This window comes from Centrocercus urophasianus, unplaced genomic scaffold (assembly GCF_019232065.1).
Source record: "Centrocercus urophasianus isolate 14NV4802_14NV808 unplaced genomic scaffold, USGS_Curo_1.0 seq_41, whole genome shotgun sequence".
NCBI lineage: Eukaryota > Metazoa > Chordata > Aves > Galliformes > Phasianidae > Centrocercus > Centrocercus urophasianus.
Genome location: NW_024884989.1, coordinates 1874423 through 1892662, shown reverse-complemented (window position 1 = coordinate 1892662; position 18240 = coordinate 1874423). Strand labels below are relative to the sequence as shown.

The 18240-nt window shown below is 58.2% G+C and overlaps 1 protein-coding gene across 1 annotated transcript in view; it reads right to left on the bottom strand.

The window, feature by feature from the left end:
* Nucleotides 1-13056, bottom strand: part of NTN1 (netrin 1) — a 47050-nt gene extending 33994 nt beyond the window's left edge. The window contains exon 1 of the mRNA XM_042833333.1: nucleotides 12033-13056. Coding sequence (XP_042689267.1) covers nucleotides 12033-13056 — 1024 coding nt within the window. The remainder of the gene's footprint in view (nucleotides 1-12032) is intronic.
* Nucleotides 13057-18240: the final 5184 nt, after the last annotated feature.

Here is an 18240-nt window from a genome sequence, read left to right as displayed (position 1 = left end):
CTGGATGTCAGCTGATTTTTCCTTAAGTTCAGGAGAGGGATGCAGGGTGAGGTGTACACAAAGCCATCACTGTGTATGGCTCTGCAAGAGCCAGTCCTGCCTCCTTAGAGGATAAGATGGCTTTGAAAGAGCAAGTTAAGTGTGCCAGGGTATACGGAGACTTTGTGAGGGGCTTTTCTAAAATCCTACACAAGAGGCTGTTAAGGAAACCTGGTAACCAGGGGATAAGAGGCAAATTCCCATCTTAAAACCAGGCTTGGGTGGCAGAGACAAAGGGTTTGAGCCCTGCAGGACTTGGCATGCAGGGTGGTGAACGGTGCCCGGGGCGTCCTCATAATTAAAAATAATAACAGTGAGCACTTTCAAAGCACTCAGTAAACATGATTAACTAATTAGTCAACTCTTTACTAATTAACCAGTCACAGGACCGGTATGGCTCAATATGCTTAATGATCCGGAGAGCGGCTGAATAGCTGGGGGCAACGTCTGTGGAGAGGGAGCTGTGCAGGGGATGGAGGGGTGGATGGGGATGCTGGGATGTGCTTGCAGCATGGCTGGGGCAGGAGAGACAACTCACCATGGGCACAGCCGTGCCCTGCTCCTCTTCCCCTGCCCTCCCCATGGGAAGGGACTGTCTGTGCTCCTCCTGCCTGGTGACTCCAATATCACCTCAAGCCCTGCAGGTCACCTCCATACCTTCTCCTGCTTGTTAATGTCACCTGCTTGGGGTGACTGTAAGTATTTCCTGGCTTTGCAGGAGTCTCCTGTAGCAGCATCACTGATGCAACCAGAACAGATGGGTACAGCTGTGCCCACAGCTGCTATTACAACACTGAATCACACACGGCCTTCAGCCTAGCCCTAGAAGATTTTGTCTGGATGGATATTTTCCACCCACTGTCCTCAGTAAGGCAGCAGGGCAGGACCTGTGGCTGTGCAGGAGGTGATGATGGCACCAGGTGCTCTGTGTGTGGACATGGAGCATTCCACTTCCCTGGAGCTGTCACATCTGGAAAAAGGGTCCCCTCTGCTTTTTCTGAGCTGGCCTCTGAGCCTCGAGAATGAAGTCCCACCAGTGGGTGATTGGCTCCTTGCTGCACCACCAGCTTGCCACTGGGGTAGCAAAAGGATCCGACAGAAACACTTGGTTCTGCATTACCGAGAAAGAAAGAAAATTCTCCCATGCAGAACAGTGTTTCGAGGTCAATAGGGAAAACCCTGTGGGCTGAATACCCAATCTAGGGAGGCTGGCAGGGAGGCCTGGGGTCTGGGTGTCTGCGCTGTCACACTTGTAGCCAGGTTACCATGGCTCATCGCAGTGCATCCACACCCCGGGGGGCTGCTCCTCACCCGCATTCAGCTCCTCCAGCATTGAGGAGGACAGTTGATTTGCAGGAGAAAAAACAACCTTTAGTGGTCCTGTCATGTCATCGCCCCAAGGGTCCACAAAGGACCAGGGGGGTGCAGCCCAGGAGGGAGCTGAGCAGATGGCCCTGGGCACGGTGCCCACTCCCCTGCAAGGCTGGGACCTGAGGCACGGTGGGTGCTGGATGGTGAGGATGGCTAGGGGTGGTGAGGATACAGTTATGGCCGTACTGCCTGACACCCATGGGTCGGCAGCATCACCCCATGCCCAGGGCACAGGTACCACAAGGAGGTGGGGGATGCAGGCTTCCTGCATTTTGGGGTTTTCTTCCCAAAACCAAGGCAGGTACCCAGTGGGGATCCTTGGGCTGCACTCGATTCTCTGTGCTGTGCTGGGGTATTTCCAAAGGCAATGGCTGCTGCAGGGGGAGGGGACCTGGGCGCACACCCCCCTCCTCCCAGGGGAAGGGGACTGAAAGAAAAGCTGCATTTCTTTAGAAAGCAACGCATGACTATGGGAAGGGTCCCTGTATCCATGCAGCCTCCCAGTCCCCTTTTAGTAATCTCACTTCTGGGCCCGCATTCATTCAGGCTCTGCAGAGGATTAGCTGACCTTTCTTTCAGCGGTTGGTAAGCCGAGGATGTTAAGGCTTCCCAAAAATGAAGCTCTCAGGGCACTGTCTCCCAGGAGGGAGCCCACGGGGCTGCTCAGCCAGACCCCGCACTGTCTCCCTGTTCCCAAAAACGGAGATTTGAGGATGCAGGGTGACACTAAGCAGCACTGTAATAGCGATGGGGTGGCATGGCACACAGGACAAGCTGCTCCTGCTCTGTGACGGAACGTTCACTCTGAAACCTAACGACTGGTGCCTTGGCCGGCGCTTTGCAGCAGAAAGGGCTCAAGCTGGGTCTGAGCATGAGGATTTGTGTTAAGCTCCCAAACTCAGACATGACAGAGTGACACACAAAGTGCTTCCCGCAGAGGGGGAATGTGCACGCGGCGGGGCTGCGCTCCCCCAGCCAAGTGGATCTGAGCATGGAGCGGCTGCTGGCCGTTCACCGAAACCCCGATGGGAGAATAAATGGCGCCATGGGAGAGCATGGCTTCATCCAAAGCAGAGGAGCTGGAAATCATTTCTCCTCCTCCCGCTTGCTTTCTCTTTCCGTTAAGTTTGAATTGAGACACTGGTAAGGCAAAAATAACTAAACAAACCCGAACGCCGCAGCAGAAAACTCTGAGCCAAATGCAAGCAAAGCCATTGCCATTCCTCCACTCTTTCCATCCAGCACAACTCTGTTATTCCACAGAAGCCTCAGTGGGGTCAGGACATGGGATGCCGCTGTGATCCACTTAAATTGCTCGTTTCAATGGGCAGCCGGCTGCTAACGGGACTAATTTTATAGGCACCATAACCCCCCGTGAGAAGCTGCTTTACGACCCTTCACTCCCCCTGACTCAAGCTGGAGCACGGCTGCATCCTCGGTGCAGCACAGAACCTCTGCTTGCACGGCCAGCAGTATCGCTAATTCAGAGAATAAAACTGTCTTATGAGATATAAATTAGGTTATTGCTCGGGATGAGAGCTGCTATGCTCAGCTGCTGTTGGAGAGCATCTGTTGCAATTGCAATAGTGATGGTTCCGGCCCCGCTCAGCACGAGTGACATCCCACGTATTTTGGTGGCTCTTGTAAGTGCTCCATGTCCTGCGTTCACCATGCCCTGCTGCTGGCTGGGACCTGCACTCAAGGACACAGCAGGGGACCAGAGCCACTGGGGAGGGAGAGCAGCTCAGGCTGCCCCATTTACTGGAGGCTGCAGGTTTGCAGGCTGCGAAGCACACCTCTGGTGCTGGAGAAGCAGTATTAGTGGCCCACAAGAGGAAGCATATAATCAGCCTTCAATGCTGTGTAATTACACGGAAATTACCAAGAGAAATTAATTCCAAAAGGTGAACATATGGGTTGCAGTGGGTTTTACCTCTGGTTGCTGTCACTCATAGCCAAGGGCAGAATCAAAGCCAAAAAGTGTGACTTCTCAGTGATTTATTGCACCAAAGCTCGGCTGGTGTTGATAGCTGCCCTGTGAGTGGGGATCCTCATGACCCATGATTCAAGCACGGTGATGCTTAGTGGTATCCAACCCCACCTCTGGGGATACTCCTTACTGCTCCGACCTGCCGCGTCCCAACACGCTGTGTTTGAATGGACACGAGGCAGTGGGACGCAGCTGAGGTGAGCAGGTGCAGGAAGCCAACTGGTAGCACAGGGACCCCGTGGCCCCTCCTTGCCAACACGGGGCCACCGGTGGGAAAGCAGCAGGAGATGGCTGCGTGCCACAGCTGAGCCCCTTGGGAACTCATTGGCATGCCAGCACGGTAGCTGGACACTGTGCAACACGGTGGGAGCATGTCAATGCCTCTGGGGCTTCTGCATGGCCCAGCTCCCCATGGGGAGCACCCCAGGGAAAGGGGGAACCCCATGCAACGGGTGGCATAAAGAGACCTCGGGTCCCAGGGGTGGCAAAAGGATGGATCTCAGCACACGGCACCCCAACGTGTGAATGTGAGTGAATGGGACCTGCTCACCGCCCAGGACCCAAGCACAAATAGCATCACCCTGGTCAAGGCAAGCCAGCCCGCTTACTGGCAATGGGTGCATTCATTCCAAATGTACACCCACTTTGTATCCCTTTATATCAGACAGCTGCTCCAGGGGGCTGCTGGAATAAAAGAAAAACAAAGTCTGCGTGCCTTCATGCCTCCCCGCTTCCCTTAGCTGAGCTGCTGCTATTGGCGTTGTTGTTATTATTATTGTTATGATTATATGCATTTCGTTCTCTGTTCAGTGATGAATAATTTATGGCTCCGTCTCCGTCCCCTTTCAATGGATTCACTATCCGGGGAGACTTGCTGAATAATTTGGATCATCCGTTTTCAAGTGCGTGGGCTGCCGACAAATTGTTCGCCTTTCATTCCTGGGGACGTCCATTGGTCACCAACGGGGATTTCTTTGGCTGCCCCACACACGTGACGGCCTGTCTGGGGTTTTGTGGCTATGGGGTTTCTTTATTGATTGGGTGGAACGTGCTGAAGTGGAGCCTCGGTTGGGGGGAGGCCACACTGCTGCAGGGATGGGTTTGCCAAATCACCACGAGCATTTGGTGGCTTCATGGGGGCTTGGGAAGAGCGAACGCTACGGAGCAGATTAAGCACTGTGTAATGTTTTAAGGGTTCTATTTGATCAAAACTATGATGCAGCAGGGTGCTAAGCTTCCACGGAGCTAAATGGAGTCCTGGGAATAGATGGGTTTTTAACAGACTTGCACTGAGCATGGCTTTGCCTTAAAAAACAAGCGAGCGTCAGGTGCGCTGTCAGCCCTGCTCTGCATGCCAGGGCCATCTGATGGCCTGGTGATACCCGACTGCAGTTCACCACAAGATGCAGCAGGGATCAGCCCAGCTCCTCACCCAGTGCTGGAGCTCAGGGTGGAGCCATCCCCACAGGTACCCATTGGTTGCCCAGTAATCATCCCCCAGACTTGCTGCCAGCACCCACAACTCCACAAATTGGGATGTGTTACGCTTGGCCGTGTGATGAATTGATACCACTCCCCACTCCCTACCCCACAACATGCCCAATAATCTCACCCTCCTGCCCCACACTGCTGCCCTCCCCGATTTATGAGCGGCGTGCAAAGGACACACCGGGCTGCTGGGCTGAACCACACGGGAATATCAGCTGAGTTACAAAAACAAACAAACCAAACCCCGCCGGGAGCCCATTTCATTTATCTTCTTTTGTCCAGTTTTGCTTCAGCGTGAAAGTCGCCCTTTCAAACCCAGTGGTTGTGTTCCAGCCCCGGCAGGCAGCCGATCCAAAGCGCTGCACCGCGAGCTTCCCCACTGCATGTTTGCACAGTTCAATTCATTTCTAAATATTCAGCGGGTTTCCCTCCCTCCCACCCTCCCAGGACTTTCTGCCCGAGAGCCGAGGGTGTAAAGCACAGGGCCGGGGATCCTGGTGCACAGAGCCTTTGTGTGCAAACACAAGCTGCTGTTTGTATTTGCCTTCACACTGTCAGAGCCCAATTGTGTGCTGCAGTGCTGGCTAGCAGGCTGCCTGCAATATCCGCTCGGCCGTCCCCGCTGCCAGAGGGACGCTCCCCCTCCCCGGGATGCTTTGAAGCAAAGTGATTTCATTTCATGAGGCTTTCATTAATCGCGGTACAATCTCCGACATTAAGCAGAACCAACTCCCTGTTGCAAAAGGACCGGAGGGCGGGCGGGGAAACAGCTGGGCTGGGGGTCCTGTGTCCCGAGGATGCTCCGCTGCAGCTCAGCACTGCAACTGGAGGTTTATAAAGGCACACCATTTCTCCCATCTTCCTATTTCCCCACTATCTTCCTGCAGGAGCGAACCGAGGTGCTGCACTGAGCTGCTGGGCATCAAAAATTCCTTTTTCCCATTGTGCCCATTCCCTGCACCCACTACATCCAGTTTGGACTCTGAGCATCCAGACGGCTGGCATTAAGGGACACTGAATCTCCCCTCACTGCTGCCATGAAAATCAAGTCATATTTGGTTGAAACAGAGCGGAGATGGTGATGATTCTTGTGGTCACACAGCACACAGCCCTGTAGGGATCAGCTGATGCAGTGACATGAGGAAGGTGATACAGGCTCTGCATCTTTCCATCCCAATCCATGAGCCCAGTGCTCAAATGTGGGGATATAAGGGCAGGGATGGGGCAGAGCAGATGGGCAGCAGCTCAGCTTCTCTGCAACCAGAAAGCACTTTCCATCCCAGCAGTTTCCCACCACAGGTCAGGATGGATTCATGCCACTCCACCCCACAGAGCTCAGCTGCTTGCAGCCTGCCTTGCTGCCCAGCTCTGCTGCTCCTCACACTGCATTTGCCCTTTTCCAGGTGAAACTGAAGCTCCCACTGCACTGTTGCTGCCTTTGGAGCTGTGTGCAGGATGTGGCAATGGGCTCTTCCCCTGCTCTTCTGCTCACTGCACTCTGGAGTGATGCAGCTCCTAGGGCAGGGGGAAGGTCGCTTTGCGCAGGAAGGGCACAGCCGCAGTTTGGGCTCTGTTGGTGCCTTTCAGTGCAGCAGGACTGCCTGTGCCTGCAGAGATCCTGGGTGCTGAGTACCATCCCCAGCACACAGCAATCTCCATATCACCCCATCAGTTCTTAAATTCTGGGCACCAACAGAACAAATCCATAAATCCACAAATCCATGCCCCAGCCAAGCTGCGTGCCTCCCCCATCCCTGCCCCCTTCCAATGCAGGTCCTCATGCCATCCCAGCTCAGAACCCTTTCCCTCAACAGATATCCCCTACAGCACCACGTTCCCTCCCTGCAGGATGCCGAGTCAAGTGGGCGTGCAGCAGAGCCATACAGCCCCATCCCCAGCAAGCTGCGAGCTGAGCTGCCGCAGGAACAGCCTCACTGCCTCCTTATCAGTCCCCAGGGCATCCTAATCCCCCTATAAATGAAAGCTATTACAGAGAAATCTCCTTAAGTGCCTGCTGGTCACCTCCCCGTTAGGGATATCTCTGCGTGTGGTTGGCAGGGACAAGTGTTGTGTGCTCGGGGTGTGTGTCCATCCCTTGTGTGCTTGGGGTGATGTTATTTGGTGCAGTCAGGAAGATGCCAGAGATAGATGGGGTTGAGCCTGGGGGTGGCGAAACTTCCTTGCATGCTCAGAGCTCAACCCTGCAGGCAGAGCTGTCGGTGCTCACTAGGATGGGTTCAGCGTGCTACCTGGTGGTCCTGAGGACGGTTTGGGGCTATTTCTGCTGTTTGACAGCAATATGGGGTTCACCCTGACTTGCACCTTCCCCACCCTGCAAAGCTGGAGTGAAAACCCACCACAGCCCCAAGCCCAAGGTCAGGGGATGTGCTCTGAGCACTGACAGAGCTGTGGTGTCCCCACTGAGCACAGGGAGTGTGACCAGATGGCCTCTAAGGGTCCCTTCCAACTCCAGCCATCCTGTGATTCTATGACATATTTGCAACACAAACATCCTAAGTACTCAGAGCCCAGCAGGAAGGTGTGAGCCTGGGAGAGCTTTCCTCAGGGCTGTGTGCTTCTCACCCTGCAGGGCTGGGAGCGCGTCCCCCCGGGCGGTCACAGGGAATCTGCACGGCGAGGACGGCGCTGGCTGAATGAGGATGACATGCGTTGGCCCAGAAAGAGAAGGGCAGAGATTAGCCGTGGACAAGCTCAAGGGAAGGCAAGTGTCCAACCCTGAGTGCCAAGCCTGGTTTTGTTTTAGCCTTAACTGCGCTTTTTTGTTTGTTTGTTTGTTGGTGTAAAAACCTTTCTGTTGGAAATCAGTTTAACTTTAAGCTTCCTGAGAAGAAAAGCCTGTGAGAAAGCTCTGCCCATGCCTGGCTTGCTCGGGAGGCTACAATGGAAGTCTCGGCTGCTTATGGGCTCATATTTCTATGGCTACAGCACCCAGTGTGATTCCCCATGCAGAATGACCCACGGGAGCTGGGCACTGGGATGGGAGTGGAGTACAGCCTGTGGAGGCTGTGTTCCAGCTGCTGGGAAGTGCAGAGATGCTGTGCTGCTGCTTCACACCTTTTCTCCCCTGACCCCACACACAGCCTTGCTTTGGTCTTGAGACCAGGGGAAAATAAGGCAGAGGAGAACGAGACAAACCTGGATATGAGGAATGCTGAGCACCCGTTGTGTCCTCTGTAGGTTACAGGCGGTTTGGGCACACAGCACTCCAAAACCAGCCTGCGGCTTACTGAGACCAGCAGGGGCTGAGCATGGCCACAGGACCACCCTGGTGTCCCCAGGGCCATCAGTCAGCACCAGTTGTCTCCTTGTCCCATTGAGTGGCCAGTGGGAACAGGAAGGCCCTGGAGGGTTTGATTTCCCCAGCTGTGGTGAGGATGGAGGGGAGCCCAGGGGCTTCTATAGGTAGCACTGCCCACAGATCTCTCCCTGAGCTGCCACTGAAATGAGAACGGTCCACCCCAGGTCTGCCTGGAGGAAGTTTCCCATTGGGAATGAGGCAGCCCGGTCCCTGGCAATTCCCAGTCCTGGAGATGACGTTTCCCTTCAGCAGGAGGAGAGGCCGGATCACAAACTGCTCTGACACAGACACATCACAGCCTGGGAACCACCATGCACCACAGCACGGAGCAGAGCCTGACACCAGCTCTGTGCGCCGGGTGCCAAATCCCATATCTGAACACACAATATGTTTCCTTTTTCTCACTGCAGCCACACTCATTATTGCTCAGTGCTCTCCAGGCATAACACAGGGCCAAAATCTGAGATGAGCCCAGCACCTGCAGACCCCATTGATGTCAGAGCCATGTGCAGGTGCCGGTGCATCTCTCCACAAAGCGCTCGGGGCGGCACTGGGAACAGTGATGGGAGGTGGTTCCCAAAGAGCCTTCAGCCTGCACCGGCTGGAAAATGCACTAGTGGCATTTTGTGCAAGTGAAGGGGGGTTTTCTGAAGGGTTTCATGGCAGTTCTCATCTGCATTGTGAGCGGCTCATGAGAAATTGTGGGGTGGTGTTGATTGCATTGCAGGGATTTCCCTAAATCTGGTTGAAGCCTGCGTCCCTGGCTGCACTTCTGTGCATCTGCACCAGCTCACCAGCAACCGAGCTCTGAAGGCATTTCAGCTCAAACCTTTCCCAGCTGCAGGCTCCTCTCACAGGGGACAAAAAGCGCTGGCCACAACCTGGGCTTTGGGCTGAGCACAGCGCAAGGGAGAGGGAGGATGCAGAGCAGAGCTCCCTGCCTGTCAGCGATTGCAGCAGCTCCTCTCCAAGCTGTGTCCTCTCTGGAGCCCGTTAGCTGCCAGGCTCCCAGCCAAAGCTGTGCTGTGAGGCCGAGCTCTCCATGGAGCAGCTATTTGCCAGGTAAAGCTGATGGGAACCTGCCGTAGAGCTGCAGGCAGGGCTCCTTCTGGCCCCAGAGGACATCTCCTTGGGCCAATCCTTGCCCTGCATGGGGCTCTTGTGAGCACTAAGAGGTGATGCACACAAATTCGATCTGGCTGTCGAGAAATGTTCCCGTGGGAAATTTTGACTTCTTGACAGAAACTGCAGTGTGTTTCTGTTTCGGTCCCCCCAAAAAAGCATGAATGGGAACAAAGGTTCCATTTTGGCAGGGGGAAGGGACTCACAAAAGAAAGCACCCCAATTTTCAAGCAAAGCAGATGCATCCTGCCATTTTTCCCTTCAGTTGGAAACTCAATTTGTCCCCCCACAAAAAAGAGCAAAACCAAAGGGAAAGCTGTAACCAGCTCTCACTCGATGGGCTGGGGGCAAAGTCAGCAGATTTGGTGAATTCACCTCCTCCCTCAGCACAGGGCTCCTCCAGCCGTGCTCCTTTCATGGGCTGAAGATCCCCCCATTGCAGCCAACAGCATCACTGCCAGCCCCAGTCCCTGCCCAACACCCGAGGGTCAGCAAAGGCTGATTTCCCTCTGGGTTCAGAAGAGAAACCAGGGTGGGCCGATGGTCACGAGCAAATGGGTGGGAACTGAATGGGTTTATTGTGATCTTTATCTAGGAGGATTATTCCAGGCAGTGCGGGCTTGGAAGGATCGTGCAGTTGTTTGGCTGCAGTCGGTGCTGCAGACTGATAGGTACGGCCCCGAGGAATCTGCAGCAGAAATGGACTGTGGAAAATGGCTTCACCGTAGTTTTGCCATTGCAAAACGTTCAGTTCCCAGCAAACCGTGAGGAAAGGGAAGCAAAGTCGGTGATTTTCGTTTGCAAAAGTCTGAACTGTGCGTGGTGTGCAAGGCAGAGCCTGGCAGGACGTCCTGTTTAATTGGAAACTGGGAACCAGATTGGAAATAAACTGGAAGTGAGGGAGATGATAGATGCGCAGCGCCAGCACAGTAACAGATGCATTCTGAGGGACATTACAGGGCACGGCAGAGCAGCCCAGGGGTCCAACAGTGACCACGGGGAACTGAATTTCACGGCATGTTTTCTGCAACCAAAGAACCTGCGCTGGGCTGTGAGACGGGAGGTGAGAACGGTGCGAAACAGCGCAGTTCGCTGCCGGACAGAGGAGAGCAAACCCGGAGACAAACCGCGGCTCAGCGCTGTTCGCACAGCCGGGCACCTCCCCCTGCCCTCCTCCCCGGGCGCTGAGAAACGGCCGCTCCCCGGAGCGCCCCGATGCGAGCCGCGGCCCGGAGGGGGAGCGGAGCTGCTGGGGCTGAGCGCCGCCGGGCACCGGGACACGGCCGGGCACATCCATCCCCACCCGATCCCCGTAACCCGCGGTCGCTGCCAGCTTTGGCCGTGCCTCGGTGTTGAAGGCGCCGGCGAAGAAATTACCCTCTCTGCAAGGGACACATCTGATTGTGATTTGGGGAAAAAAAAAATAAGAATAATAATAAAAAAGTCCAACTAACTCGGCCGCTCGTTTTTGTTATTGTTGGGTTTGGGTTTTTTGTTGGTTTTTTTTTGTGTTTTCTGTGTGTGTGTGTGTGTGTGTGTGGACTTTTTGTTGGAAGACGGAGCCGTGTTCCGGGTAAACAAGGCGGCTGCGGGCGGCGGAATGCCGGGGACGCGGAGGGGAGAGCCGAGTCGAGCCGAGCAGAGCCCGGGACGCTGCCCAGAGCCGCCGTGGGTCACCCCGAATACCCGGCACAAGCAGGGACTGCCATGGTCCCATAATACGAGGAACGAGGGCCGGAGGCTGCGGGGAGCCGTCAGTCGGGGATGCAGAGAAACAGCCCCAACTCGCCAGCCCTGCCCAGGGACGCGCCGTCTCCTTTTCAGGGTCAGCCCCGGAGTTCGCTCTCAACCCGAAAGGCGCGGATTCCTCTCCCGAAACGGAGAGAACCGGCGCTGCCCGTTGGCCCCAGGGCCTTTCCCGTCCCTCCGCCACCTCCCGCACCTCGGGGCGGCTGCACGGGGCATGGGGCCACGGAAGCTCTGCGGGGCTGCTGGTTCGGCAGAGCAGCCCGGCCACCTTCCTCCCCGACAGCGACAGGAGCCGCTCCCCGCTCCGTGCCGAGCTGCGGCTCCTCGCATACGCGGACCCAGCCGACGCCTCCCCGGGCTGCTTCGCGCGCGAACGGCGTTTTACCGCCGTCCTCCGCCTCCCCTCTCCCTGCCCTGATCCTCTCCGCGTCCCCTGCCCTTCTCCTCCCTCCGCCCGCTGTCCCTTGCTCTGCTCACCACGTGCCGTCAGCCGCTCTAACCCCGGTCCCCCGGTGCCACCGACCCGGCGCTCCCGGGTCCTTCCGTACCCCCCGCCTCGCACTGAGCGGTCCGTCGCTGTCTCTTGTCCCACTCTCTGACCCAAATTCCCGTGCCCCCGCCGTCCGTTCACGTTCTCCCGAGATCCCCGCTCTACACCCCGGGTCCCGCAGTTCCTCACCAGTCCGCTCCCGGCTGCCGCGGCTCCATCCCTGCACTCCCGATCCCCCGCTCCTCGCTCGTGTCCCCGAGCGGCCCCTCGGCGTCCCCTCCTTTGCCCCGCACTTCCGCTGCCCGTGTCCCTGGATGTCCCCACGCCTCCCGCTCCCTCTCCCCGGCGGCTCTCCCTGGATCCTCCCCTCCCTCCCTCTGTCCCGGGAAGCTCCGCGCCCCGTTCCTGACCCCGACCCCGGCCCCGGCCCCGGCCCCGGCCCCGCGCTCCCGGCCGCCACTCACCCACGCACTCGTTGGCCTCTCGGGCGGTCGCCCTCTGCCAGGGCCGGTCGTAGTGGAAGGGTTTGCATCGGTCGCACTCGGGCCCGGCCGTGTTGTGCTTGCAGTCGCACACCAGGTTGTCGTCGCGGTCGCGGACGCAGCGGGACGCGTGCCCGTTGCACTTGCAGCGCCCGCCGACCTGCAGGTCGGACACGGCGTAGAAGTAGGAGTCGCGGGCGAGCTCGGAGTCGTCCTCGTTCTCGTCGCCGAAGGTGTGCAGGCGGCTGAAGGTCACCTTGATGTCGGTGGCCGTCACCCAGTCCTGCAGCACGGGCGAGTTGTCGAAGTCGTGGGCCGTGGGGCGGCCGTCCAGGGTGCTGAAGGCGATGAGGCCGCCGGAGAGGGGCCGCACGTCGGTGTGCGAGTCGGTGCAGATGGCCTCCTGCTCGTTCTGCTTGGTGATGGCGGCGCGGCTCGGCTTGTTGTACATCTTGCGGCACTGCGTGGAGTAGAACTGGAAGGGCACCCACGTCTTGCCGTAGTCCATGGACTTGTAGATGGCCATGGACTCGGGGCGCGGCGAGCAGAACTGCAGGCTCACGTAGGTCACCTCGAACTTCTTGCCGAGGGACAGCGTGAGGGTGACGTTGTGCGGGTACTGCACGTAGCTGTCGGACTGCCAGCACGTCAGGTTGTGCGGGTTGTTGAGGTCGGTGAGGAAGGAGGGCGGGTGGGCGCGCTTGGGGTCGGAGGCGTTGCAGAGGTGGCACGAGCGGACCTGCTCATCGCCTTTCTCCGTCACCACGCAGTACCTCGACGGCGGCTTCCCGCAGGTGCTCGACACCTTCACCTCCTTGCCGAAGGCCGAATTGACGAAGTCGGGGATGCAGCGGCGGGGCAGACCGTGCTCGTCGTAGCAGGGGTCGGGCTGCGCCGTCTGCACGGCGAACATGTTCAGCCCGGGGTAGCCGCCTCGCAGCGGCTGTGCCAGCCACGCGGCCGCCAGCAGCAGGGCGAGCGGCCCCTCCGCGCCCCTCCGCGGCATCGTGCGCGGCGCAGCGGGGCTCTGAGCGGGGCGGCTCGGCCGGCGGAGGCGGTGCGCGGTGCGCGGCTCACGGAGCGCGGAGCATCGCCCGCCCCGCGGCCAAACCCCGCGGAGAAAGGGAGAGCGGAGAGGCGACGGCCCCACAAAAGTGCCGCTGGCGGCGGGGCTGGGTCCCGCCTGCCTCCCGCCCCGGCTCTCGCACGGAGAATGACTGGCGGTCCCAGCCCCCGCCGCGTTTGAGGTCATGCTAAAGGAGTGACATTGCGCTCAAGGAACAGAACAACGACATCCACTGGCGGCTCAGCCAGAGACACGCACAGGCGTCGGGGTGTGTGTATGGGGGGGAGGCGGGGGGGGATGGGAGCGCAGCCCGGGGGGCCTCCTCGACTCGGCGGTGATCGGCGCCCCGGGAGAGCGGGCATGGGCCCGGCTTCCCCCTCGCCTCTGGTCCCCCCGCCCCACGGTTCGTCCTGAGCCCCGACGGGGCGGCAGAAGCCCGAGGCTTCGGGAGGGGCACCGGGGCCTTCTGCCCCTCGCGCTCAGCAGGATCCCCTCTTCTCCCCGTCCCCAGGACGCACCGGACCTGAGACCCCTCAGCAAGGTGGGGGCTGCCCGTGAACGCAGGCTGAGCGCTGCCGAGGATCTCCCCGTGCAGGTGCCCAGAGCCGCTCACAGGGGGACTCGCGGCCCGGCGGTCCCTGCCCAGAATCTGGGAAAGAAAACATTTACCGACCTCCCCAGCCCGACCCTGGGTGCTGGGGGACCTCGACCCCCCCGCCCCGAGCTCGTAGACTCCACCGCCCGGACGGAGCGGAGCCCCGGGAGCGGCAGAGCATCCTGGAGAGCGGCCGCCCTGCTCGGCCCCCTGCCTCCCGCAGCCGCTTCCCTTCATTAAGAGGGCACTTTTATTTTTCCAACGGAGGTGCCCTTTCTCGGAGCGCTGCCCACGCCGTGTCACTCAAGCGGCCGAGTCCTGGCACGGCGACGCGGCCCCTCCGCTGCCAGCCCCGACGGGGCGGCCCGAGGGGACGGGGCTGCCGGAGCTGCGGTGAACCCCAAGCCGGCCTCCGCCCCCTCCTCTCCGCCCGCCCCTCTCTCCGCTTTGAATTCCTTGCCACCGAGCTGAATAAAAGTGGTTGTTGTAAATTGAATTAGTGCCTGATTAATCTGCTCCCGGGCCTGCTAGCCCAGCGGGGCGTCTTTGGCAATGCAACCGCCTTCCCTGCAGGGCAGCGGGGCTCCGCAGCCTCCCTGCCCCCATCGCTCCCCCCGGCCCCCCCCGGCAGTCCCACTGCTGCTGGGATTTGTTAACTCTTCCTCGGAAAGCAGCCCCTCCACTCCCGACGACCTCTCTGCTTTGGACCCCCCGAACCAACCCTGGTTTCAGAGCCGTCGGGGCACCTCAGAATGCACTGCCCGGCTGCCCCCTCCCGAGTCGAGGTTCCTCCCCCCCCTCTCCACCACTGCACCCTATCGTGCACCGTGCCAGGAGCTTCTTCTCCAGCCACACGTGTCCGTGACCCAAGCCCTCCCCACCGGGACGCCTTGTGCGGAACTCCTACAACCTTGAGGACCCGGGGGCGGCCTGGGAGCACAGCAGGTGCCCTTCCGACGGCTGTCCGACCCCCACGGCCCGCGGTGCCTTTTAATCCCATTATCGGGCTGTTCATTTAACAATCACCCGGCGCTGCCGAGCAGGAGGGACGGTGCTCCCGGCCGCGAAGCGCCGTCCTGCCCCTCCTTCCGCGTGTATTCAGCGTTTCACAACCGCCGGCGTTTCTAATGGCTCTTGCGGTCATTAACGTGATTTACGGAGGCTTTCCTCTAATTACCTCTCTCTCGAGCTATTAAATGAGGGTAAGCAGAGCGGTGGAGACCGAAGCGCGTTCCCCGGGGCCGGTTCCGATGCTGCCGCCCTCTCGGGGCCGGGAGGCCGGGACCGAACCCACCGAGGGATGCTCGGAGCCGTGCCCCAGAACCCAGTTTGGGATCGGTTCTTCCCATCGTTAAGCACCAGAGCGGAGGACACGGAGCTTCGTCGACCGGAGAATGCCTGGGATTGGGACCGGGAGCCCCGACGGGACAGGGCGAAGCGGCCCTTTCCCCAGGTTGGCTGGGAGAAACCTGGTGAAAAAGGGAGGCGAAGGATTTTACTTCGGCCAGGAAACGTGACGATTGGAGCCTGTTTTAAAAGTCAAATCGCTTAGCATCCCGGAGCTCGTCCACCTCCTCGGGAACAATGCGCTGCTCCGGGCCCACCTCCCCCTGCCACCGCCCGGCCCTGGGCTGGAGGAAGGACTGGGAGGGGGGTGGAAGCCGAGCGGCTCTTCTTCCCCTCCCCAATTTCTGGGGCCGTCCCCCCGGCGGGACCGGGAGCGGCTGGAAAGACAGAGAAGACCCGGGTTGAAATAATCAGGAGCGATTTATTCCCCCGGAGTGACAGTTCTTTTGAGCGGTTGCCGAATGGCAGTTTCTGTCTTTCTGAAAGCTTTTCTTCCAGATTCTGTTCAGATTAGGCTGGGGAGATGAATGAGGCCATTATCCAGCCCAGTAGCTATTCTGAAATGCCAAATTAATTACCAAGGGCTAAATCAAGGCCCTGGGGGCTGGAGGGGAGGGGTGTGTGTGTGTGTGTGTGGGAGGGGGGAGGGGGGAAGGAGAGCGTCGATTTGAGGTGTGAAAATATCTCTGCGATCATTGAAAGCCGGGTGCCGGGACACCTCGCCCTGTGTGACACCGGGAGCGACGCCGGGGGGCTCATCTCTGACCCACCCCCATTATTCTGCCCGGTCCCCTTCACCTCTGCGGCTCTCGGAGGTGAGCAGAGCTGGAACTGCCCGACCCATCCGTCTCAGTCCCGTCCCACTGTGGTCCAGGTGTTCTCACTCCACGCCCTCATAGAGCTGTGCTGATCCGACTGCAGTGCTGGCAGATGGGCTCACTTGGGAATGTGGCAAGAAGGCACTTCCCCGTGGCTCTGCCAGCACCGTCTGCTCGTGGCATTTAGCTCTCCCAATGGAAGCTCTTTGGCAGTTATTGTTATTATATTACTCTGATATTTACACTTCTCTCCCAAGCAAATATCATTTGCACATAAGCCCTTGATCATGTTACAGGTTCTCATCCCATAAGCCACTTTTCTCTTCAGTTCCCAGGAAAGCACACCTTTATCTCCTCTCATTTAGGCAAAAATCACTCGATTTAGGGAACAGTAATGCACACCTTGAGTGCAGGCAGAGCTGGATGTGTGGCTGACACAAAGCCAAGGGCACACGGCCGCCACATCACAGGTCAGCCTGCTGAGCCCCTGAGCAGAGTGCTGGCAGCAGGGAGAGCAGAGCCAGGCAAGGCTTATCCCTAACCTATGCAGTCCTTGCGAACGGGGAATAAGCAGCAGAGAGATTTCCCATGGGCTGAGAAGTGGGCTGTAGAAGGAATCAAGCCTTTAATGTAAATTGGCCGTGGCTGGCAGAGCCCACTGAACACTGGGCTATTCAGCATCGCTGTGAACCTCTAATGACCAACTTGGATTTCAATTATACACCCAGAATTGCCACCAAGTGAGATAAGCCCTTGGAATACTATATTTTCTCTTCTAGGGCCGGCAGACTGGAAAGCTCTGTGTGCCATACGTGATTTATTTGGGGCAGAACAGGCTGACACGCAGTAGCTGTACCCTATGGCTGAGCCCAGGGATTGGCAGGTGGGTTTGGTCCCCACAGGGACTGCCACAGTGCAGGCACCAAACGGGCCCATGGGAACAGGGGCACTCCTTGGTGGTAAAACTGCTAAAGGCAATGGTTGAGCTGTGCACCCCAGCAGATGCCGTGATTTCATTCGGATGGGTGCAGGTGCAGCAGAACCAAAAACAGTGTGGGTCAGCCATGGCTGTCTTCTGCACACTGAGGTGCTGTCAGGTGGAAAAAGCAACTGGGAGCTCAGTCTGCTGGGAATGCAATACCTGGATCTCAGATATGGATCTGGGACCATGGGTCAGGATCTGGGTGCAAGCCCACCTTTGGCAAAGTGCTTTGCAGGCTTTGGACTCGCTGCTTTGTGCTGCTTGGAGCCCTGCAGCACACCAGAGCTTCTCAGTGTTCCCTTAAAATGGCTCACTGGGGTGAAGACAGCTCCTCACCTGTGCTGCAGGATGATCTCTGGTTGCCATGAAGCTGGCAGCAGCTCCGAGTGTGTGTTTGGCTCTGGTGTAAGGATATGGCCCACATAGGGGCCATCCAGGAGACCCCTGAGGCCAAGATTTCCTATGGGACCCAGGCAAGGCCATGGAGCTGACACACAGCTCTGGTTGGGGATTTTCCTCCCCGCTGAGTCAGAATAGAGTCGTGAAAAGGAATTTGATCTCCTTAAGCCGATGTCAGGCAGAGATCGGCCCTGGGCAGAGCTCTGGGTGGGAGGGGGCTGTGTGGGGCCGGGCAGGAGAAGCAGCGTGCTTCATGGAGCGGGCAGTGGCGATGTGCAGCCCCACGGCTCCCGAGCTGCTGCCTTCACCTCCAGCATTTGTGCTCAGTCTGCAGAGGGAGCTGGCAGTGCCCCACGTGCAGGGCTCGGAGTGACAAGGACAGATCACCCACAGGACAGCAGGACACGGGTTTTTCCCAAGCCTTACCCAGAGCGCTTTGCAGCAGTCGCCCTCTTTTTGGCAGCCATCCTGGCCTAATTATAATTAAGTATGTATTAAGAGGGTTGAAGTGGCCTTCAAGTGGCTATAACCTTTTAATAGGGGAACCTGTGGGAGGGCAGCAGGAGCGCGCTACAGCCGGGCAGCGAGGTGCTGGGAAGGGCTGGGAAGGGCTGGGAGCATCCTTCAGAGACACCCGCCTCATCCCCAGGGGGCTGCAGCCCCCAAACCCAGCCATGCTCCCCCTAAGGCAGGGACTACATTCCCCAGATGCTCAGCAGGGCAATGCTGCCTGCACCCTGGGCAAAGTTTTCTGGTGTCTGCAGCAGAAAAGGCTGTGACAAGCTTATGGCAGCTGCTGGCTGCACTACTCAATCCTGATCCCTGATTCTTGAATATCAGGGGGTGGGAAGAGTTAAAAACATGTTTGTTTTTTTTTCCTGACCTATCTATACCTACCATACCCTACCCTACCTACCTACTTTCTCCCTCTTTTCTCTTCCCTTCCCTTCCCTTCCCTTCCCTTCCCTTCCCTTCCCTTCCCT